Here is a 23,610-nt window from a genome sequence, read left to right as displayed (position 1 = left end):
TGACGAGTGACCTGTGGGTCTTTAAGATTATGAAAGGGCTGAACAGGGCAGATATTTCCAGAGGCTGTAATTATTATTTTTTTAAATTTAGAGTACCCAATTATTTTTTCCAATTAAGGGGCAATTTAGCATGGCCAATCCACCTCCCCTGCACATTGGGTTGTGGGGGTGAAACCCATGCAGACACAGGGAGAACATGCAAACTCCACACGACAGTGACCCAGAGCTGGGATTTGAACCAGGGTCTTCTGTGCCGTAGGCAGCAATGCTAACCACTGTGCCACCGTCCTGCCCTAGAGGCCGTAATTATGATAGTTACCAATAAAACTGAAAAGGAATTCAGGAGAATTCTCATGATCCCACAGAGTGGGATCATGAGAATGTGGATCTCAAGACAAAGTGAATAGCAGAGATGAGGTTTAGAGGAAGCTAGTTAAAGTGCATGTGTCAGGAGAAAGTAATAAGAGATACAAACAGAAAATACTGGATTAACTCAGCAGATCTGGCAGCATCTGCAGACAGAAACAGAGTTAACATTTCGGATCTAAATGATCCTTCTACAGAAGAGAATGCTGTTGTTGTGTAAGAAGGGATGGGTGTCCACCATCAACACCTGCAGGAGCCTGATGGGCTGAATGTCTCTCTGTAAACTACATTTCCCAGCATGCAGACTTCCAGGATGTCCCGCCCACCTCGAGGCTGTTAGGCGCTCACATGGCAGGCGTGATTCAGTCACTGATTGGACAGCACGAGCGATTCAGTGTGCCAATCATAGCTGGGAGCCAATGGGGGGGTGCGCTTGGGCAGGGCGGGGTTAACGGATCGGAGCCGCCACAAAAGGATCAGAAGCGGCTACACGACCGAAAAAAGTAAGAGAAGAGCCCGGGTACCTAAAGCCGGCCACAGATATCAGCCGCCGCTGCCCAGAGACCGGGAAACTCCCCGGGACCATGATGAAGTTTCGGTTCCGCCGTCCGGGTAACGACCCGCAGCGGGAGAAACTCAAACTGGAGCTGTTCGCCTTCAATAAGGTGGGTGGGGGGTGGATCGGAGGGAGATGAGGGTTTTCTGTGGTGGGGTTTTTTTGGAGGAGGAGCGCGGAGGTGGGTTTGGGGTGATGGTGGGGTTTTTTGGTGGGGGGGGGAGAGGAGGAGGGTGGTGGGGTTTTTTTGGGGGGGGAGAGGAGGAGGGTGGAGGTGGGGTTTTTTTTTGGGGGGGGAGGTGGAGGGTGGAGGTGGGGCTTTTTTTTGGGAGAGGAGGAGGGTGGTGGTGGGGCTTTTTATTTTGGGGGGGAGAGGAGGAGGAGGGTGGTGGTGGGGCTTTTTTGGGGGGGAGAGGAGGGTGGTGGTGGTGGGGATTTTTTTGGGGGGGAGAGGAGGGTGGTGGTGGTGGGGATTTTTTTGGGGGGAGAGGAGGAGGAGGGTGGTGGTTTTTTTTTGGGGGGGAGAGGAGGAGGAGGGTGGTGGTTTTTTTGGGGGGGGGGAGAGGAGGAGGGTGGTGGTGGGTTTTCTTGGGGGGGGGAGAGGAGGGTGGTGGTGGGTTTTCTGGGGGGGAGAGGAGGAGGGTTGTGGTTTTATTTTGGGGAGGGTGGTGGTGGGTTTTATTTGGGGGGAGAGGAGGAGGGTGGTGGTGGGTTTGCTTGGGGGGGGGAGAGGAGGAGGGTGGCGGTGGGTTTTCTGGGGGGGGAGAGGAGGAGGAGGAGGAGGGTGGTGGTGGGTTTTCTTGGGGGGGGGGAGGAGGAGGGTGGTGGTTTTATTTTGGGGAGGGTGGTGGTGGGTTTTATTTGGGGGGAGAGGAGGAGGGTGGTGGTGGGTTTTCTTGGGGGAGGGTGGTGGTGGGTTTTCTGGGGGGGAGAGGAGGAGGAGGAGGGTGGTGGTGGGTTTTCTTGGGGGGGGGGGAGGAGGAGGGTGGTGGTTTTATTTTGGGGAGGGTGGTGGTGGGTTTTATTTGGGTGAGGAAGGTGGTGCTGGGTTTTATTTGGGGGAGAAGGGTGGTGCTGGGTTTTATTTGGGGGAGGAGGGTGGTGCTGGTTTTTTTTGGGGTGGAGGATAGTGGTGGTGGTGTTTTCTTTTCTGGGGAAAGGAGGGGGAGGTGATTTTGTGGGGGGAAGGTTGTAGGTGGTTTTGTGTGGGAGAAGGAGGGTGGAGGAGGTTTTGGGGAGAAGGTTTTTTTTCGGGGGTGGATGGAGGAGGTGTTTTTGAGATTGGGGGGGAAGGAGGTAGAGTAAGTTGTGGATGAGGAGGTGTGTTTTTGGGGGGTGAAGGAGGGGAGAAGAGGTATTTTGGGGAGGTGGTGGAAGAGGAGGTGGTTTCTTGGATGGGTGGAGGAGAAGGTTTGAAATCTGTTTAATTTCTCTTGTGGAGGTATCTTTTCCTCATTTGGATGTCACTGTGGCATTTGAGGTATTAAATTCCATTAAATAAATTTGGAATAAATGGCTGTTGTCAGCAATGGTGGCCATGGCATTTCCAGTTCTTATAAAAAAAACATTTTGCTGGGCTGCTGTGTGTCTAGATGAGAGTCACATCTTTATCCTTAACTGAAATGACCTGGGATGCCACTCACTTGGCTCAAGAAGATGGCTTGCCACTATCTTCTCGAGGGCAATTATAGATGGGCAAGGAATTCTTGCCATGTCAACTAAATTAAAGAAAAAATATTGCCTTTCCATAGCCTGGCTACCCTTGCTGATCTGCTCATCATAATCTCTCACACCCAACACCCATCTGAATCCAGCCTCTGGCCGGCTCTACGGACCCGGGCTCTTCCCTTCTCAGTTTTTTCGGACATGCAGCTGCTTCTGAACATTCAGTCCATTTGTTAGCCAGATTATTAACTAGGAACTGAGAATGACATTACAACTGGTTTTCGAGCAGCATTGATTTACAGGCTTGATAAGTTGCATGTTATGTTCCACCAGGCCTCTTTCTTGGCTAACTGGCTGCATGTCATGCAGGAACCTAGACAGTGACTGTTGGCTGGCCTGTTTCACTTAGCAAAGGAGAGGTAATTTGGTGATGTCAGATTTGGGTTTTAAAGAGCCAAGGGCTTTTAAGAGTGAAGCTCTTTTTTTTAAAAAAAAACCCACAAGGTTTTGTGGCCTCGCAAATGGTGGAGGTAAAGAAAGCATGTGTGTTTATGTAGTACATCACGGCCTGACTATATCTCAACATGCTTCACAGCCACAGAATGGTGTGCACTTGCTTGTATGGGACAACACAGCAATTGCTTTTTCATGAGATTATTGGAGTCTTTTGCTCCTGAATAAAGTTTGGAAATGAGAACCGTAAATTGAAATTATTATAAAACACCAATTAAATAGTGTTAAACATGTTGATTCTTTTCAAGAATATCAGTTTTACTTTTGCACTCCCTCCATTCTGGCCTCTTGTGATTGATCCACTGTTTGCAGTCCATACCTTCAGGGCTTGAAGCTTGAGAATTCATTCCTAAACCCCTCTGCCTCTCTCCCCCTCTCCTTTAAGACACTCCTTCAAACTTGCTGCTTTGACCAAACTTTTGGTCATCTGTCCGAATACTTCCTTAGTAGTTCAATGTCATATTTTGTTTGATAACACTCCTGTGAAGCTTTGACAAAGAGTCATCCAGACTTGAAACGTTAGCTCCCTTCTCTCTCAGACCTGCTGAGATTGTTTCCGATTCCAGCATACAGTTATTTGCTTTTACCTCCTGTGAAGTCCCTTGGAGTGCTTTACTATGTTACAGGTGTCCTATGAATACAAATTATTCTAAGACCTCTCTGTACCGCTGGATAAATCCTAAATACATTTTTCCCTTGCAGACAGTGGAACATGGCTTTCCAAATCAGCCCAGCTCTTTGGCATACGATCCAAAAATACAGCTCATGGCCATTGCGACCAAAACAGGAGCTGTGAAAATGTATCCTTTTATTTAAAACAATACTGCTCTTGATGTTGTTGACTTGCAATAAAGGTAAGATCTCATACTTGTTGAAGCCCTTCATTATGCAGCAGATATTTGAACAGATTGGTGTTGCAGTAAGTTTTGTCAGCCAGGGTACTGAGTCAACTGGGATGCACATGTGGTGATCTGACTCTTGTGACAACAGACTTTATCTTGTGAGATGATTGAATGGAAAATTTGAAAATAACCTTTTTTTTTTTTTAAAGAGTTTTGTTGCTATTTCACTTTGTTTTTGGCTGTGCTTAGTTGCAAATTAATGTCTTTAAAAGAAAATGACTGCTTTTTCAGTGGATGCTATTGGAATCGGACATGTATTCTGAAAGCGAAAAGGCATTGTGATACTTCAGTCTTGTCACAACATTTGTTTTTGATCATAGTTGTCGGTACTTGCTAGCATAAAAATATTGTTCCCTATTTTTTCTAGATTTTCAACCTGTTTTGCATTAATTTGATATAAATAATTAAAACCAATTGGAGGAGAGTGAGAAATGGCAGAATATGGGATGGGACACGCACAGTTTGGGTTTACCCAGTTAATGCAGGAACTTTGTTGCAGCTGATACTGGAAAGTTTGACTGGTTCATACTGCTTCCTGTGGGAGTTGGCTGCTGTTTCTTTTTTTCTTGATGTATACATCATGTTGTTTGTACAAATGGTCACATCAGGGGGACAGTATTCTGGTTGTGGCAAACTGCTCGGTGCATTTGAAAGAGGCTGTGGTCATTGAAAGAATATACATGCACTTGGTGACTGGCTTAAATGTAGGCTGCAGCCTGGGGCGGAGCGGTGCAGTGGTTAGCGCTGCTGCCTCATGGCACTGAGGACCTGGGTTAGATCCCGGGTCACTGTATGGTGTTTGCACATTCTCCCTGTGTCTGCGTGGGTCTCGCCCTCAAAACTCAAAGATGTGCAGGGGGGTCGATTGGCCACACTAAATTGCCCCTTGATTGGGCAAAAAAAAAAATTGGATACTAAATATATATTAAAAAACATAAGCTGCAGCCACTTCCTCATGCTACTACTGCACCCACAGAAGCAGGAAAGAAGCATGACTGTTGCTCACAAATGTGATCTGGAGAGACTCTTTAGTGTGTGGCCAGCAACGCATTTGTCATTACCAAAATAACTAACCAAGTCAGAGCAAGCTTATAAAGGAAGCTTATCTAGCTTAACATGGGAAATTGGGAGAAATGATTGATAAATATTCCCTGGGAAACTTTAGGCCCACTTCTGCTCTGGCTGCAGTAGTGTTTGTACCTGGATGGTCTTGGTGGATTGATTGAGTGAACTGAAATGTCTGGTATAGATTCTAATAGCTGAGCTGGCTGCATGTGGGTTGCCTGTTCCTAGGGAGTATTGTGAGTAATGTATTCACTGCCATCGCTCTTGCAGACGTGTTACTGATGATGCAGTCAAACCATAAACTTCCTGTACAAAAGTGGAAGTTACTTCAGATGTTGGAGTCAATTTAATGAATTTAGTTGTTTTTTCTCATAAAAGCTTTATTTAACTAAATTATTGCTTTAATTTATCTGCTGTGATGCCATTGAAGGAGAAGGTGGTTACTCTGAAAACTCAAAATACAAGATGTACTCAGTGCACGTCAGGATGTCAGTTCAGCCAAATGCTCCTGTGAGTGCAATCCTAATCCCAGGCATGGAATACTCTCTTTAGACAATCCAAGAGAGGAAGACCCCATTAATTGTAATGTTCAAGTAGATGTATTGATATCTACTGAGCTGCTGAAATTCTATTGTCAACATTGCTGAAATTTGAATAGACCCATGAAATGTACAGTCTTCTGAGGAACAAGCAGATTAAACTTGGTTGCTTCATGCATGACATCCCAAATAAATCTGCCAGCACCTACTCTGGGTTGCGTTTATGGATGATTAATGCAGCCGTGCCAATGCCAACAGCACCCAGGGAACAAATCAGCTCTGTGAATACATGGAGTGTTGTCTTGGTGTGTAGCAAAGACTCAATTGGGGAGAGAAAGATCCCCGTGTGACTTGCCAAGCCTGCAGTGTGGCTTTGGTGGTTAACAAGGGCTGTAGACTGTAATTCAGGTTTCTCTTATTGTGATAAATGTTTGTATGTCTCTATCCCAGACCGTTTAGCAGTCCATTATATTATGCAGATTGCATTGTTTGAAGCTGTTGCTGCAAATTGTGAAATGTAAAAGAGGAATCTATTGTTTCTTAAAATTCAACGGTACTGTTCTCTTTCAGCAATATGCATGCAACTTGGATTCTGTTAAACTCTACACTTTGATAACTGCATGTTATTTATTGTCTCTCAATTCTAACTGCCATAACATAATCAAATGTGCAAAGATTTGGTGGCATAGAGGTTTCATGACTGGGCTTTAACTCCTGCCATGCCAGTGGGAACTTCAGTTCTTCACGTATATCTGGAATAAAACGCTTGCATCAGTGAAACTGCAAGTTCGTCGCAAAAACCCAACTGGTTCATGTCCTTTAGGGAATCTGCCATCCTTGCCATGTTCGACATATGTGACTTCAGCCCCACAGCAATGCGACTGACATTTAACACCTTTCTGAAGCCTAGCAAGCCATATCAAAACACTATGAAACTATTATAGTCCACCCCAATTTCAGCAGTTCCTAAAGGCGAACCATCACTGACATCTTGAGGGCAATAACTGGCCACACCAGTGGCAACCACATCCTGTGAACAAACAAGTTACCCTGAGCATGGAGTGCTTAACGGTGACTTAATTGCAAAATGGAAGTGACGTTTCAATCCAGTGCCAACATTGCTCTGATTATATCAGCTCTCCCCTGGCTGTTGAGAGCTTTTAAATGCAGGTTGCCGTAGGGGGGAATTTTGTTGCATTGGTAGTTTCGGAATGGCGTGACTGATCAAATCAGCAGTCCAAAGAAGAGTCCCATTGTTCATCGAAAGCTTGTTGTCTGTGTATTGTGATGAGCTGCATTAAAGCATGACTCGGAAGGGCAGTGCAACACACCAGCTCTGTCCTCTTGGACAAAGAGTGTACTTAGTGACCTCTTCAAAAGAGTCCAGTCTTTCTGTTTTGTCCAAGCCATCAATCTCCTGCCTGTTTGTGACCGTGGCAATCTTGGTCTCTGAACACTTTTTTTTTTTTTTTTTTTTTTGTGACATTTGTTTCTTGGAACCAATTTCCATTCTTTCCCTCTTAACAATTTTCACTGCCATCCATGGCTTCCAAGTATTGAGAAGTGGAGCTCCTAGTTGCTGCTTGATTTAGGAGAGTGTGCTACAGGTGAGGCAGGCCAAGCTTGAAGAAAAGGTTGCCTCTTTCTGCACATCAGGGACAGTCCACAAAGGTTTCATTTTCAAGCTGTTCCATATTCTTGTGTATTTCAAATGCTAGTTGCATTAAGATTCGGATGGATTTTGTCCCATGGTTCATGTTCTCTAGTCTCACCCACCACTACAAATAGCTGAGTGTGGTTTTAATGTAGAGTGCCAACCAGGCAATTGTAAGTTTGGAGGCCTATGTCTGGTTGTAGCTGGGTTGATTTTACTGTATCAGTGCATTACCTTTGCTTTTCCTCAAGGCTTGCCTGATTGGTTAACTTATCTTATTGAAAAATGATCTTGCAACTGAGAGCCAGTTATGTAGCCTGTTTGCTGTTTCCCAGTTGGGTGCAAGTTTACTGTTCAGCAAAAGCGCAAGCCATGTTGCTTTTATAGGGAGCTGGAGGGTCCAAGTAGGATAAATGCCCTGTCAATGGTGCGGCTCAATTTGGGTATTCATTTGTAAGTTGCCTGTTTGTTTTTCTGTCTCCAGGGCTAATTGATGCAGCTCTGGGAGAAGGGTTATAGTGGCTCCTAACAAGATTACAATTTTAGTGGGTGAGTGATTGTAGGTGACAATCTCCTCCCTAGTGCTGAAGTATCGTGCTCCAGATGCAGACCTGTCTTGTTGAGGAGGTATTTGAAAACCTGGGCTGCTTTATATACCTTCAGCTGAAATCAAAGTGTAATCCAAAGCCTGCCTGGTGGGGAATAATAGGTGGTGTCCTGAGCCCTGAATGTGTACCGGTGCCAAATCTGAATCATTTTTCCTGACAGTTGGCACTGGGCATGGCTGGGGGAGGGCAATAGCTGGGTTGGCCTGTCTGTGATGGGAAGGAGCAATGCCAACTCACATTTATATACCATCTTAAATGCAGTAAAAGAGCATTATCAAACAACATTTGACACCAAACCGAGGTATTAGGACAGGGATGGCACAGTGCAGTAGTTAGCACTGCTGCTTCATGGCACCGCGGAACAGGGTTCATCCCGGCCCCAGGTCACTGTCCATGTGGAGTTTGCACATTCTCCCTATCTCTGCGTGGGTCTCACCCCCACAACCAAAAACGGTGTGCAGGGTAGGTGGATTGGCCACCCTAAATTGCCCATTAATTTGGGGGTGGGGGGGGGGGGGGGGGGAGAATTGGATACTCTTAAATTAAAAAAAAAAAAAAAGGACAGATGACCAGAAGTATGGTCAAGAGGTTTTGAGGTGTGTTAAAGGAGAAGAAAACAAGTTGAGTTTTTGAGAAGGAATTACAGAGCTTGGTGCCTAGGTGATTGAAGGCACAGCTGGCAGTGGTGGTGTGATTTTCAAATTATGGATACACAAAGGCCAGAATTTGAGGGTAAGATCAAATAAGGATATGAGAATTTTAAAAGTTCAGGGATTGCATTATTGGGAGCTAAAGTACATGGGCAGAAGTTTGTTTTGGCTGAACTCTTCGTGGAGGGTGGAAGATGGGAAGTTGGCCAGGAATAATCTGATCTAGAGGTCATGGATGAAGGTTTCAACAATGGATGAGCTGACGGTGGTGAAATTGGGTGGTATTAGTGAAGGTGTGGATGTGGTTAAGCTTTCTCAGTTAAATATGACACTGGTGTGAATATTCTGGTTCAAGTCAAACCGTTATAAGGAATGGAGTTGATGTGTAGGAACAGAATTTGTGGTGGGGCCCAAAAACAATGGCATTGGTTTTCCTGTTTAGTTGCTGCAAAATAACGGCCTCCTCCCAAAAGAGCCTGCATTCCAGGCCTTTACATTTTTCACTAGTTATCTCCCTGGACAGCAGTCTTCTAAAATGAACTGAATTTTGTTTTCGGTGTTAAAACTGTTACTGCTCCGGTAAAATTGTCCAAACAATTTCAGAGAATGGTTTCAAACTGAAGCACTTCAACAGTTTCATGAGAATGAAGAGAAATTAACATGTGAAAAGGTGGATGAACACCATGCAAACTAATGCCTTGAGCCTTTTCAGCCCCATAGATTTTTTTCTTTGTTGCAGCAGAATGGAGGCAGTGCTAATGTACAGATATCACATCCCAGCAGGTGAGGGAATTCCAAAGCTTCGATCTTATTGGGTATGGTTTCATGAGTGATTACAGCTTTCTGGTATCTTCTCGAACTCTCCTGGGGACTGGGGCAGAGTGGGATGTTCCTGATGAACAAATTCCGGTTTGGTTGTGCTGGATGTATGAAGGAGGATGGAACAAATCCTTTATCCTCTGATAGATCAACACGCTTCTGCTGTGGTATGCTTATTTTAAAAAAAAGATTTTCACTTCAACCTCTTCCTATGGTCGCTACAGCACTACATTATCACTGCTGTCTGACTAAAGAAGTTTTGTTTCTGAATTCTCTGATTTTGGCTTTTTCTATGGTGTCTCTGCTGGTGGTAGTAAATGTTTTATCCTTTCTGCATTGGCTAGTAAAGAGTTGCCTGATTCGGGGGAAGTTTGAGTTGTGTTCAAGCAAATAATGGGAACAAGTAGATATGTTGAGAAATATAATTTCTATTTTGCACTACAGGATTCTTGCAGTAGTTATTGGGAAGACTTTGCATGCAGGATGTACAGATTTATAAGATGCTGTAAGCATCTACCATTAAGTTTTCTATTACTCTGGCAGTGGCAGTATTGCTCTGGCAGTATTGTATGTTGATTGAAGTTGTCGTCTTCCTCCTAGTGCCAGTTCGTTCTCCGATGAACTGATGCTCACGAGAGCAGAGTACTACAGATGCTAGAAATCGGAAACAAAAACAGAAAATGCTGCAAATATTCAGCAGGTCTGCCACCATTGCAGAGAATTGAGAACCAAAGGTTGCTGACCAGAAGCACCAACTCTGAAGAGCAAAACAATTAACTTGTAGCTTTCTTCCCTGATGAGTCATCAATAAGGAAGATTCCAAACAACCAGTTTGACTCCTATCCTTTTTTATTTTTGACAATCTAGCATAATTTTTTTTTTTTTTTACAATATGTGGGAGTCGCTGGTTAGGCCAGCAGTTGTTGCACATCCCTAGTTGCCCTTCAGAAGTTGGTGGTGTGTTGCATTCTTGAATCGCTACAGCCCTCGAGGTGTAGGTACACCCACTGTGCTATTAGGAAGGGAGTTCCAGGATGTTGACCCAGCGACTGAAGGAGCGGCGATATATTTCCAAGTCCGGGTAGTGAGTGACTTGGAGGGAACCTCCAGGTGGTGGGGTTCCCAGGTATCTGCTGCCCTTGTCCTTTTAGATGGTAGTGGTTGCTGGTTTGGAAGGTGTTGTCTAAGGAACCTTGGTGAGTTACTGCAGTGCTGTAGATTGTACACATAGCTGCCACTGTTTGTCGGTGGTGGAGGATTTGAATGTTTGTGGAAGGGGTAGCAATCGAGCGGGCTGCTTTGTCCTGGATGGAGTTGAGCTTCGCTCATCCAGGCAAGTGGAGAGTATTCCATTATACTCCTGACTTGTGCCTTATAGATGGTGTACAGGCTTTGGGTGGGGTCATGAGGTGAGTTACTCGCTGTAGGATTCCTAGCCTTTGACCTGACCTGGTAGCCACAGTATTAATGTGGCTAGCCCAGTTCAGTTTCTGATCAATGGTAACCCCCTGGATGTTGATTGTGGGGGATTCAGTGATGGTAATGCCATTGAATGTCCTTGTTGATTCCTTAAATGCATTTTTTTAGCATCCTGTAAAATGGCTAAATGACACCTTTTCCCACAGTGTTGGGCTGCTTGAAATCACCATTTTACTGTTTTTGAATATTGGAACTTTGGAAAACAAGCAACATAGCAACACTAACGACCCCATGATCCATGAGGGTTTTAACATTTTTCTGCCTGGGCCTGGAATAATATTTAATTGAAGGAATAAAAATGACCTTTCTGAAGTTAGTCCAAAATGATGCTACTCTTGTATTCTTCCACACATCTAAATGAAAAGTTCTAACCAACAAATGAGACTAGCTTGTGGCAAATGGATTCAGTCACTTGGAACTGGAGCTCTTTCTACTGCTTGGTGTTTTCTGGCATGGAAACACACCCCTATGCCAAAAAATGAACTTCATTCTGAAGAACTGCCATTCCAAGAGTCAACTATGGTAGATGAGCTTTGCCTATTTTGGGTATTGTACCTCCAGATACACTGAACAGTCAGAGTGAAAGAATCAGCAGTCATCCTGCTCAGTTATAAAGTGCACTTTTTTGCACTTGGTCAGCCCCCTTGACTAACTCCAATGTGAAACACTTGGGAATGCATACAGAATAAATCGTGTTGCCTAGATATGACCTGGTGAGCACCTTTCAATGGGGTCTCTCGCAATGCCTCCATTGCAAGCACACTGGCACTGGATGTAGAAGTTTGTGCAGATGTAATGAGACATTGAGCTGAAACAGATGCAGTTTATAAAAAAAAAAAAAAAAAAAAAAAAAAAATCCTCTCGGAATTGAGAAATGTTGGACACTTGCTCTGGACAAGTCCTGGAGAAGGCAGGTAGTTTTCACTTAGTTTTTCACATCTCCATTCTCTGTTGCAGGCGTACAAAACATTTCAATCAAATGGGCATTAGCGACATGGAATTCGCTTAGTGCTTTGTCTGTAGGCCATTTTAGGAAGGGTAATTCACTTCACAGTTGAAAAGAAATCTTGTTTTTTCCTATATTGCCACTTCATTTTTTTCATTTTGGAGAAATCCAGTTTCTAACATTTTATGTTAGAAGCAAAAATAGGCAGCTTTGTTTTGCTCTGATTGTCTCAACTTGGATGTTTCCAATTATGCTACCCCCTCCCAGTATTTTGCAACACCATCTGGAATATGTCCCATTTTTAAGGAAAGAGGAGGAGAGTGGAAGGCAGATACTTGCCAAGTGTTTATAATGTTTTTATAAAATTCTCTTGTGCTAGAGGGAGGCCTGAATTGAAACACTGTAGGAGATCCATTGCAGGCTTGGTGGCCTCGGAATAGAGCGTTTTATATTTTCAGGTGGAATATTTCATCTGGTGCCAAACTGCACCCAGAGCATTAACTTTTCCAACGACAGCAGAGCTGCTGCTTCCAGAATTGCCTTTTAGCTTTGTTTTTTCACTAGTGCTTCTCAGAATTTAAGATCCGGAATGCACAATTTCTGTGTGCTCCATTTGGAGAAGTTGGCAATTGCAGAATCCCAGTATGGCTTTGGGTTGACATTGTCGATATGAGTGAATCAATCGTGGTACACTATCTCCAAAAAGATTCCATTATATAGGATGTTGCTGATTATGTTTCTTGCTGAACTGGGCAATGGTTGCAGCATGTGCAGTAATATCACTGGAGAGGGTTTTATATGCCACTCTCCAATCTGTTGACACAGATGTTGACATCTGTTGAGGGTGGCACAGTGGTTAGCACTGTTGCTTCACAGCACCAGGGACCCAGGTTTGATTCTCGACTTGGGTCACTGTCTGCACATTCTCCCCGTGTCTGTGGGTTTCCTCCGGGTGCTCCTGTTTCCTACCACAAGTCCTGGAAGATATGCTTGTTCGGTGGATTGGACATTCTGAATTCTCCCTCCGTGTACCTGAGGGGCACCGGAATGTGGTGACTAGGGGATTTTCACAGTAACATCATTGCGGTGTTTATGTAAACCTCCTTGTGGCACGAATAAAGATTATTATTAGGTGTGAATATTATATTCCCAGTGGTCTAATCCATTGAGTGAGTGATGTTTAATCCTGTTCATTACATGTGTTTACAGTTCAGTTTTTCTGTCATTGGAGAGGCTGTTGTGAACCAAAATTAATACTAAACATCCAAGAGGCTATCTTGCATAACTTGCAGAAAATGTTTAGCAGTGCAAGCAGTGAGACTCTTATTTGACGTATAATTTTATTTGAGGTTTAAAATATAATTGTGTACCATTGGGAATATAAATGGGATAATGAGTTATCACCAAAATTCCTGCAGTTTTAGTCTCCGTGGTGAAAGCTAAAATGTGGAAAGCTGAAATGAATACCAAGTTGCTGCGAAGAAAGTGGCATTGTCATTTTTACCGTGGATCTACCGAGGTTGCTGAAGATCCTTCAGGTCTGCAATGTTAAGTTACATCACTGACCTGTACAGAGATCCACTCCACAAGGCCAGAATTAAAAGACACTCAGTATAGATACGAATTAGGTGCAGGAATAGGCCATTTGGCTCCTTGAGCCTGCTCTGCCGTTCAGTATGATTGTGGCCTCAACTCCCACTTTCTTTTTTACCTTCTATGCCCTTTGACTATTGTCGATCAAGAATCTATCTAACTCTGCCTTTAAAAATATTCAATGACCCTGCCTTCACAGCTTTCCAGAGAAGAGCGTTCCACGGCGCTGAGGGCCTGGGTTCGAATCCCGGTCCTGGGTCATTGTCACGTGTGGAGTTTGCACATTCTCCCCATGTCTGTGTGGGTTTCACCCCCACAACCCAAAAATGTGCAGGTTAGTTGAATTGGCCATGCTAAATTGTGCAGGTTAGGTGAATTGGCCATGCTAAATTGTCCCTTAATTGAAAAAAAAATAATAGGTATTCTAAATTTTTTTTAAAAGCGTTCCACAGGTTATGACTTTTAGAAAATAATTTTCCTCCTATCCGGCTTGAATGGGAGACACCTTATTTTTAAACTGTGGCTCCTAGTTGTAGTCTCTCACACAAAGGAGCCGTCATGTCAAGGCTCCTCTGGATCTTATTATCAATAAGATTGCCATACATTCTTCTAAACTCCAATGGGTATAGGCCCAACCTATCCAGGCTTTCCTCTGGAAACGTCCGGTTGGGTGATCCTTCTCAACTGCTAATGCAATTATGTCCTTTCTTGGATAAAGAGGGAAAAATTACATGTATAGTAATCCAGATAAATAACTGGCAACACAATCCTACTTTTACATTCCATTCCCCTTGAAATAAATGACATTCCATTTGCCTTTCTAAGCACTTTCCGTACTGGCTGAGGTTATTCAACCTTGTCCCTTGCCTGAGGTGTGGTGATCCTCACGTTAAATCACCACCAGTCAGCGCTCTCGCTCATGCTCTCTCTGTTTAAGCACTTTATATAATTGCATACTAATTGTTTCTGATTCATGTGCTGACATCCAGATCCTTCTGTATCTCAGTTCTGCAGTTTCTCCCCATTTGAATAATATGCTGTTTTTTTTATTTTTCCTTCCAAGTGAGCAAGTTCACATTTTCCCACATTATACTCCACCTGCCAAATTTTTGCCCACTTTATAAAAAATAAATAAATATTTAGAGTACAGAATTATTTTTTTTCAATTAAGGGGCGATTTAGCGTGGCCAATCCACCTAACCTGCACATCTTTGGGTTGTGGGGGTGAAACCCACGCAGACATGGGGAGAATGTGAAATCCCACCCGGACAGTGACCCCGGGCTGGGATTTGAACCCAGGTCCTCGGTGCCGCAGTCCCAGTGCTAACCACTGCGCCACATGCCGCCCATTTTTGCCCACTCACTTAACTTGTCAGTATGCCTTTGCTTACTCCTTATGTCCTCTTCACTAATTTGTTTCCTTCCCATCATTATGGGAAGATTTATTTTTTTCTTGCTGATTCAGCAATACAAAACAGAGGTGAACTTGACGTTTTACCTAGATTATACCAAGTGTCTTGAGTGGTTACGTAATCCAAAAATAGATTTAGGATTTGATATTCGGACTGTTCTGGCACACAGATCCTTATTTGAAGTGGATATTTGCGTTATAACTTCGGACTGATGGACGAGTAAGTTTCCAAAATATCAAAAGTCACATGATGACCTACTTTTTGATCAGTTGCACTCCTGCACATCAGGCGGGGCCTTGCACTGATGTGTTTAATGATCCATGTAAGTGATGTGATAACTAATTGTACAAGCCACTTCCAGAACATTCAGAACTTCATTCAGCCTTACATGCAGTAAACTTTGCACATCTTGCAGCAAATGTGTTTGCTTCAGTTAATTTGATTGCATCTTGGATTTGTCAGCTATGTATTCCGCATTGACTGTTCTTTCCTGCTCATCAGCATCATTATTTTCCTGCCTTGCACCATGTTGCCTGAGGCTTAGTAGTCGGGTGGAGTTCTGCCTCTGGTTGCCAGTTAGCACTGCTTAGAGGCTGTGATGCAATCGGCTTTGTCCTTCTCCCCGCCCCCTCAACAAACCCATTCCACTTCACTCCCATTCCCGGGGGTGAGGTGGCAAGCTCTGCTTTCTGCTTTCCAAGCCAATGCAGTGGGAGAAAGCAAACTGTTTCTCAGTGTGTGAGCTGCTCCAGTTCGGTGTCTGAAAATGCATTTCTGAGATCCTTGGAAAAGGTTTTGCTGATTTTGTGTATTTTGGCTGCCTTCAAATGGAATAAATATGCAAGAGCCAATCATTTTCAAAATCGTGCATCTGCAATTCCCTGTTATAATTTGAGTAAGACCATAAAATGCAGGAGCAGAAGTGGGCCATTTGGCCCATCAAATCTGCTCTGCCATTCAAGGAGATGATGATGATCCTCAACTCTATTTTCTTGCCTTATCCCCATGACCCTTTATTCCCTTATTGATTTGGTACATCTTTGCAGCATGCAGACTCTGAAGGAACTGTTTCTAGGGATCAAGGTTTCAAACCAATTCAGTGAAAGTCGATCAGTGCTGGAGTTCTTGTTTGCTTTCAAAATGGAAGTACAGTCAGCAAGTAATGGCAGAACTAGCTTGAGGGGCTGAATGGTGGGTTCCTTTGTTTCCCAGTTCTTCATGACCTATCGGTAGAGTCTATTTTGAACAAGTGGACAGTCGGGCAAGATGGATCCATAGTTACTCACACCTCTGAAATCCTTGTCTCTGTTGAATGAAGTACTGATTCTCGATTTTTGAATGGGTGCTTTTGGTGTGGCTCGGAGAGGGATAAAGAAGAAATGTCCCTAGGCTGGCTTGGCAACAGGTCCAACTCTGCTTTAGTTTTGAACATTGATGGGTGTGTAATGCAGCAAATCCCAGTTGAGGAAAAGATCTTCATTGCACTTGTCTGAAGTTGGTACTGTTTTCTGTATTTCCATATGCAGACATAATTGGTCATTTCAGTTTCCTGTTATGGTAGAGGAGCTGTTCAATGTGAACTGACTCCCGTGATGTAGAGCAGTTGACACATGCTTAATCATTGGGAAGTGCTGAATTGGTTAGATCTTTTACAGGATAGCATGTTGCAATTAATTATCTCTTGGTTAGCATGAGAAAAATCAAGATTTTGGGCTTGGAGCGGTGGAGGACTGGCGCAATTAAATCCCTGATCGATAGAGAAAGACTAGTACTTGTGCAAAGGAGGAGCACTAAACTTGGGGGCATTTTGGAATGATAATCAGTCTCAAAAAACATTGGCATGATCCCTGACTTGTAAAATGCTGGGTCATGCAATGAAAGAGTGCCATGATTGGGAAGTGTTTGTTGGACTTTTGATGTTGCCAAAACAATACCAAGGTCCTAGAAAGCTACTATCTGAGCTCTGTCTAATCTCTGCAGTTGCTGTTATGTGGTTGCCTTTTATTTCCTTTCATGTAACAGGATTACTTCCTATGTAGTGGAAATGACAAAGGAAATGTGAATGTTGAAGAGCCACAATATTGTGCAATCTAGGCTGCTTGTAAAGGAACCTTTAAAAATTGGTAACCATCTGGAAGAATATTCTCAGTTCCTTCCTATGCTGCTGGATTTATGGATGGGGGAGACGTGATTGCTTGGGGCCCTACAGGAAATATGTCCATGTGGGGAAGCAACTTGACTGCTCACCCCGCTTACTTTCTGTTGCTGTCTAAAGGCTATGATTGCTGTAATTTAGAGTGCAGTTGACAGCAGCTCTGTCCCATTTAGTCAGGAATGTGGAGGCTGCCTTTGTTACTATTAACTAGCCTACTGGCAGGAACAGTGGCAAACCTCTTAATGCGACATACAAGAAATTACAGCTTCTGCTGAGATTTCAAATACCAAATTATGTAGAGTAGTAATTAGTGATGTAATGAAGCATATGGAACAGAAGTCCCAGACTTTATCTTTGTTTTTTTTTGTTGAAAAAATCATTTCTGGGAGGAGTATCACTGGCTAGGTACGCATTTGTTGCTTGCCTGAGCTAGTAGTGAGCCACATTTGTGAATTACAGCAGTGAAGGCACAGCTAGTTAGGTCAAATGGTCTGGAGATGAACTTGTAGTATACTCATAAGCCTCCTGCCCTTCTCCTTCTGGGTGGTAGAAGTCACCGGTTTGGAAGGTGCTGTAGAAGGAACCTTGGAGAGTTGTTGCAGCGCATCTTTTAGATGGTACACACTGCTGGTGGTGTGGGAGCGAAGGTTAAGGTAATGGATTGGGTGCTAATCGAGCAGGCTACTTTGTCCTGGATAGTGTTGAGCTCCTTGAGTGTAATTGAAATTATAATAATATAGTAATAATAATAATCACTTATTGTCACAAGTAGGCTTCAATGAAGTTACTGTGAAAAGCCCATAGTCGCCACATTCCGCCGCCTGTTTGGGGAGGCTGTTACAGGAATTGAACCCACACTGCTGCCTTGTTCTGCATTACAGGCCAGCTGTTTAGCCCACTGTCCTAAACCAGCCCCTAAAGCAAAAATCTAGGCAAGTGGAGAGTATTCCATCACACACCTGACTTGAGCCTTGTAGATAGTGGACCAACTTGGGGGGGGGGGGGGGGGGGAAGAAATCAGGAGGTGAATTACCTGCTCAGGATTCCAAGCCTCTGACCTGTTCTTACAATCACAGTACATGTATGGCTGTTTCAGTTCAGTTTCTGGTCAAAGGTAACCTTCAGGATGTTGATGGATGAGGACTCTGTGATCGTAATGCCATTGAATATCAAGGGGCGATAGTTAGCTTCTCTCGCATTGAAGATGGTTATTGCCTGGCACTTGATGGGAAGCATGTTGCCACAGCTGAAGCTTGAATGTTTTTGAGGCCATGCATATACTGATTCAGTAGATGTGCAAATGGTACTGAACTTTGTGCAATGTGAACTACTCCACTCCTGACCTTGTGATTTGAGGGAAGGTAATTGAAGTAGCTGAAGATAGTTGGGCCTAGGGTGCTACCCTGTGAAACTGCTGCAGTGATGGCCTGAAATGATCGACTGCGTTAAATCAAATATGTAATTTCACCAGTCTATGTCCTCCTGTAACACATACTTAACAGTTTTTCCACTTGATTCCAGTTTTGCTAGGGCTCCTTGATACTACCCTTGGTCAAATACGGCCTTGATGTCAAGGAAAGTCACTCTCTCCCTGCTGGAATTCAGCTCTTTCGTCAATGTTTGGACCAAGGATGTAATGAGGTCAGGAGTGAGTGGGTCCTGTAGGAACCCAAACTGCTTCCTTTTCAAGTCTCGGTTCTTGTTGATGCATTCAGGAGAATACCCGCTTGAGGGGAGGTGATGGAGACTCATTGTGTATGGAACCGTGGCAAGGAATGGCCACTTCACGAAGGCAGGAATTAATAAATGTCATGAGGGTTATGTATTTACTTCAGATAGGGGCAGTGTATGCTCCATCTGCTCAATAACTTTCCACCTTTCATGCTGTGATTTGAAGATCGAGTCTTTGAAGAGGCAACCAAATAAAATACTTCTATATACATATTAATAAATCTGTGCACAAAAGGCATACACTAAGTGTTCAGTAGAGAGCAGTGACTGCAAAAATTGATGCAGCTTTGCAAGCTAGTATTGGCTATTATGAATCATAGATTGCAGCCCTTTTTGACAGCAGCTTGATGATGATGGCTCTCCAGGATTTTTTCAAAGGAGCCCCATTATCAGTCATATAAATAATTACATAATTCTTCTAAAGATACTTGATATGTCTTTCCCCATTCATTTTGTGCCCAAAGCTGTTTCTGATGGCCTGTTAAGACATCTTTTGTAGAACTTGCCTGATGTTTTGGTATAGCTACAGTGACCTAACTAGTGATGGATTGTGGCATTTGGCCAAACAAAGCATTTTGCAGGTGCTGCACAGCCGCACGCTCCCCAGCGACCAACTGTGCACGAACAACTTTTCAAATCTGCTCCAGTGACTTGCCTGAGGTCACAGAATTTCAGCCGCTATGCATGTTTTCCTTTTAAAATTTCCCAGTAATTCATTTGAGAATTGTATAAGAGGTTTTTGTCAACGCCAAATATAAATCAAGTCCCTGTTCTCTGATGTCACATTGTTGCTGTTAACTTTTTAAACATCTGGACTGTGAACTAGAATCCAGCTGTGTTTCCTATAAATGAGATGTTGCCATTGGGATCCCAGGTCATCTTGGCAATGGTTTTCTGTTCTTCTGGCGGCAATGGCACCTTCAGTGTACTTTACTATCTTGTCGGCTGGAGGAAAGCTAAGCAATATGGTTATCGTACACTTTCTAAAACCATGGTTTTTCAATGTTTGGTTCTGACTTTGCCATGAAATCTGCTCTGCACTGTTGTGCTGGCTCAGCAACTCCACATTGCAGGAGTCCCTTGTGCTTCAAGCTACTCGGCAATGTAAAGACATGGACTTCACATTTGGAAACTTTCAGCTGTTTATCATTCTTGTAGCTGAGCATAAATTATATGGCCTTACTAGATGAGTGTGCAGTGGAAAATAACTACGAGTGGTCACAATTAGATTTTTTTTTTTTGTGGAAGAAAGCACAGATGTGAGGAAACCCAAGCAGACACTGGGAGAACGTGCAGACTCTGCACAGACAGTGACCCAAGCTGGGAATCAAACTTGGGTCCCTGGCGCTGTGAAGTAAAAGTGCTAACCACTGAAGGAGGATGCAGCAAGAGAACGAGAAATGGGAGCTAATTTGTTTAAATCTCTATTCCAGGTAAGCCACATTGTCATGGGGATAAGTTTCAGGGAGCTACCCTTTTTGATTTTGTTTATATGTGCACAACTGAGTGCATGTAGACCGTTAGAGAGGGATATTTCTGAGTTGGAGGTAGACATTGCGAGTGGGATCTGTGCTTGTAATGCATGAGGAATAAAATTGTCAGATAGGGGCTGGTTTAGCACACTCTGCTAAATCGCTGGCTTTTAAAGCAGACCGAGGCAGGCCAGCAGCACGGTTCGATTCCCGTACCAGCCTCCCCGAACAGGCGCCGGAATGTGGCGACTAGGGGCTTTTCACAGTAACTTCATTGGAGCCTACTTGTGACAAGCAAATTTCATTTCATTTCAGATCTGCCTGGTAAGGATTGGCAGTAGAATCCTTGCATAGAAAGCAAACTCTGGAATCGAAGTGTTAAACTGGGGAAGCTGAGGAGAGTCAATATCAGTAACACGTTTTGATTTGTACTCTGGAGGAGTGAAGGAACCTTCAAGATACTGTAATGAATGGGGGATCTCTTGGATGGAAATAAACTGGAACAGGGAGTGACCTGGTGAGATTTTCAGGCTTGAAGGGTTTACAATGTAGCGTTATGATCTGGGATGCACAGCCTGAAATGGTGATAGAAGTCGATTCAGTAACATTAAAAATTGAGAGTAGGGCGCTAATCCCGAAAGTGGAGGGAACGGAATATTCGGCCATAGCCATCTTGGCCCATCAATGAACAGGTCCCCCATTCTTCTAATCCCTGCCCAATGCCAGCTCCGAAACCCCTCATCCATCCTTCCCAGGACGAACCAATGATTCTCCCGAATCGGTGACCAAACCGAGGCTCCCACCTCGCCCCTGTGTCGCCTCCACTGCCCCCAGATCTTCAGCGTCGCTGCCACCACTGGACTCGGTGTACCTTGTTGGCGAGAGCGGCAGCGGTGCCGTAACCAGCGCCCTCGGGCTCGTGCCCACACAGGACGCCACCGCTAGGCTCTTTCACGCCGCCCCCTCTCCCTCCATTACCCACGTACGGATCATTGCCACATTGGCAGCCCAATAATAGCGCCACAGATTTGGCAGCACCAGCCTGTCCCTGCTACGCTCCAGAAACACACTCTTCACCCTCGGGGTCTTATTCGGCCACACAAATCCCATGATGCTCCTGCTTACCCATTTGAAAAAGGCCTTGGGGATCAAAATGGGAAGGCACTGGAACACAAAGAGAAACCTCTGAAGGACCGTCATTTTGACCGACTGCACCCTACCCGCCAGTGAGAGTGGCAGCATATCTCCTCTTTTAAAATTCTCCTCCAACCGTGTCAAATTGAGCTTGTGAAGGGCCCCCCAACTCCTAGCAACTTGGATCCCCAGGTACCGAAAGCTCCTTTCCGCCCTCTTCAGCCGTAGCTCGTCTATCCCCCTTCCCTGGTCCCCTGAATGTACCACAAAGAGCTCTCTCTTCCCTACGTTGGGTTTATACCCCAAAAAGTCCCCAAACTCCCTAAGGATCCACATGACCTCCGCCATCCCCTCCACTGGATCCGCAACATAGAGCAACAGATCATCGGCATACAACGACACCCGGTGGTTCTTCCCCCCCCCCCCCCCCCCCCCCCCCCCCCCCCCCCCCCCCCCCCGCTGCCGCCGAACCAATCCCCTCCATTTCCTGGACTCCCTCAGTGCCATGACCAGCGGCTCAATTGCCAGTGCAAACAATATGGGGGACCCCACCTCGTCCCCCAGTACTGCCGAACGTTCTCCGACCTCTGCTGGTTCGTAGCCACACTTGCCACCGGGGCTCTATAGCAGCCTGACCCAACTGATGAACCCCTCCCCAAACCTCCGCAACACTTCCCAAAGATACTCCCGCTCCACCCGATCAAAGGCCTTCTTTGCGTCCATAGCTGCCACTACCTCCGCTTCCCCCTCCACCCAGGGCATCATAATCACATTGAGGAGCCTCCGCACATTTGTCTTTAGCTGCCTACCCTTCACAAATCCCGTCTGGTCCTCCTGAATCACAGTCCTCGATTCTCATAGCCAGCACCTTCGCCAGCAACTTAGCGTCAACATTTGAGGTGCGAGATCGCTCTATACAACTCATTGCAATGGATCCTTGTCCCACTTCAAGATCAAAGAAATCAGCGCCCTGGACATTGTTGGGGACAAGGTCCCCTCCTCCCTCGCCTTATTAAAAGTCCTCACTAGCAAAGGGCCCAGCAGGTCCACTTATTTCTTGTAGAATTCAATTGGGAACCCATCCGGCCCCGTGCCTTCCCCGCCTGCATGTTCCCCAATCCTTTAACCAGCTCCTCCAGCCCAATCGGCGCCCCCAAACCAACCACCTGCTACTCCTCCACCCTCGGGAACCTCAGCTGATCTAGGAATCGTCGCATCCCCACTGGGGGCTCAGACCTGTACAGATCCCCATAGAAGTCCCTAAATACCTTGTTTATTCTCACCGCACCCTGCACCGTATTTCCCCCCCCCTCTATCCTTAACTCCATCAATCGCCCTCGCTGCCTCCCTCTTACGAAGCTGATGTGCCAGCATCCGACTTGCCTTCTCCCCATACTCTTACGCTGCCCCTTGCGCTTTCCTCCACTGTGCCTCTGCTTTCCCCGTGGTCATCAGGTTGCATTCCGTCTGGATGTTCCGTCGCTCCCTAAGTAGCCCCTCCTCGGGGGGCCTCTGCATATCTCCTGTCCACGCTTAAAATCTCCCCCACCAACCTCTCCGTCTCCCTTCTCTCTCTCTTCTCCCTGTGGCCCTAATGGAGATTAGCTCTCCCCTGACCACTGCCTTCAACGCCTCCCAGACTGCCCCCACCTGCACCTCCCCGTTGTCATTGGCCTCCAAGTCTCTTTCAATGCACCCCCTCATCCGCCAACAGTCCCACATCGAGGCGCCACAGCGGGCGCTGGTCCCTCTCCTCCTCCAGCTCCACCCAATGTGGGGCGTGGTCCAAGATGGCTATGGCCAAATATTCCGACCCCTCCACTTTCATGATTAGCGCCCTACTCAAAATGAAAAAATCCAGATCTGGAATCCGACCCAGCATGCGTTTCATAAATCCGGCATCATCCCAATTCGGGGCATATACGTTCACCAGTACCACCCGCACCCCTTGCAACCAACCACTCACCATCACATATCGACCTCCATTATCCGCTACAATATTCAGTGCCTCGACCGACACCCGCTTCCGCACCAGTATTGCAACCCCTGTGTTCACATCCAGCCCTGAATGAAAGACCTGCCCTACCCATCCCTTTCTCAGCCTAACCTGATCTGCCACCTTCAGATGTGTCTCCTGGAGCATAACCACGTCTGCCTTCAGTCCCTTACGTCTGCCTTCAGTCCCTTTAAGTGCGCGAACACCCGGGCCCTCTTGACCGGCCCGTTCAGGCCCCTCGCATTCCAAGTTAGTTCCGGCTACTCGTTTTTCTCTCTCTTTCTCTTTCTCTCTCTCTTTCTCTCTCTCTCTCTCTTTCTCTCTCTCTCTCTCTCTCTCTCTCTCTCTCTCTCTC

At 45.3% G+C, this 23,610-nt stretch overlaps 1 protein-coding gene across 4 annotated transcripts in view; it reads left to right on the top strand.

The window, feature by feature from the left end:
- Nucleotides 1-824: 824 nt before the first annotated feature.
- The window catches only part of llgl1 (LLGL scribble cell polarity complex component 1), a 90,839-nt gene continuing 68,053 nt past the window's right edge, over nucleotides 825-23,610 (top strand). For 3 of the 4 annotated variants that reach the window (XM_072481235.1, XM_072481236.1, XM_072481234.1), the window contains exons 1-2: nucleotides 825-1,031; nucleotides 3,803-3,900. In XM_072481235.1, coding sequence (XP_072337336.1) covers nucleotides 951-1,031; nucleotides 3,803-3,900 — 179 coding nt within the window. In that variant the 5' untranslated portion in view covers nucleotides 825-950. Of the gene's footprint in view, nucleotides 1,032-3,802; nucleotides 3,901-3,935; nucleotides 3,955-23,610 lie in introns of those variants that run through there. The other variant, XM_072481239.1, reaches the window with a different exon arrangement.

Source organism: Scyliorhinus torazame, chromosome 17, assembly GCF_047496885.1.
Source record: "Scyliorhinus torazame isolate Kashiwa2021f chromosome 17, sScyTor2.1, whole genome shotgun sequence".
Classification (NCBI taxonomy): Eukaryota; Metazoa; Chordata; class Chondrichthyes; order Carcharhiniformes; family Scyliorhinidae; genus Scyliorhinus; species Scyliorhinus torazame.
The sequence above is the reverse complement of the archived record's forward strand: the minus strand, read 5'-3'. Positions and strand labels throughout refer to the sequence as shown.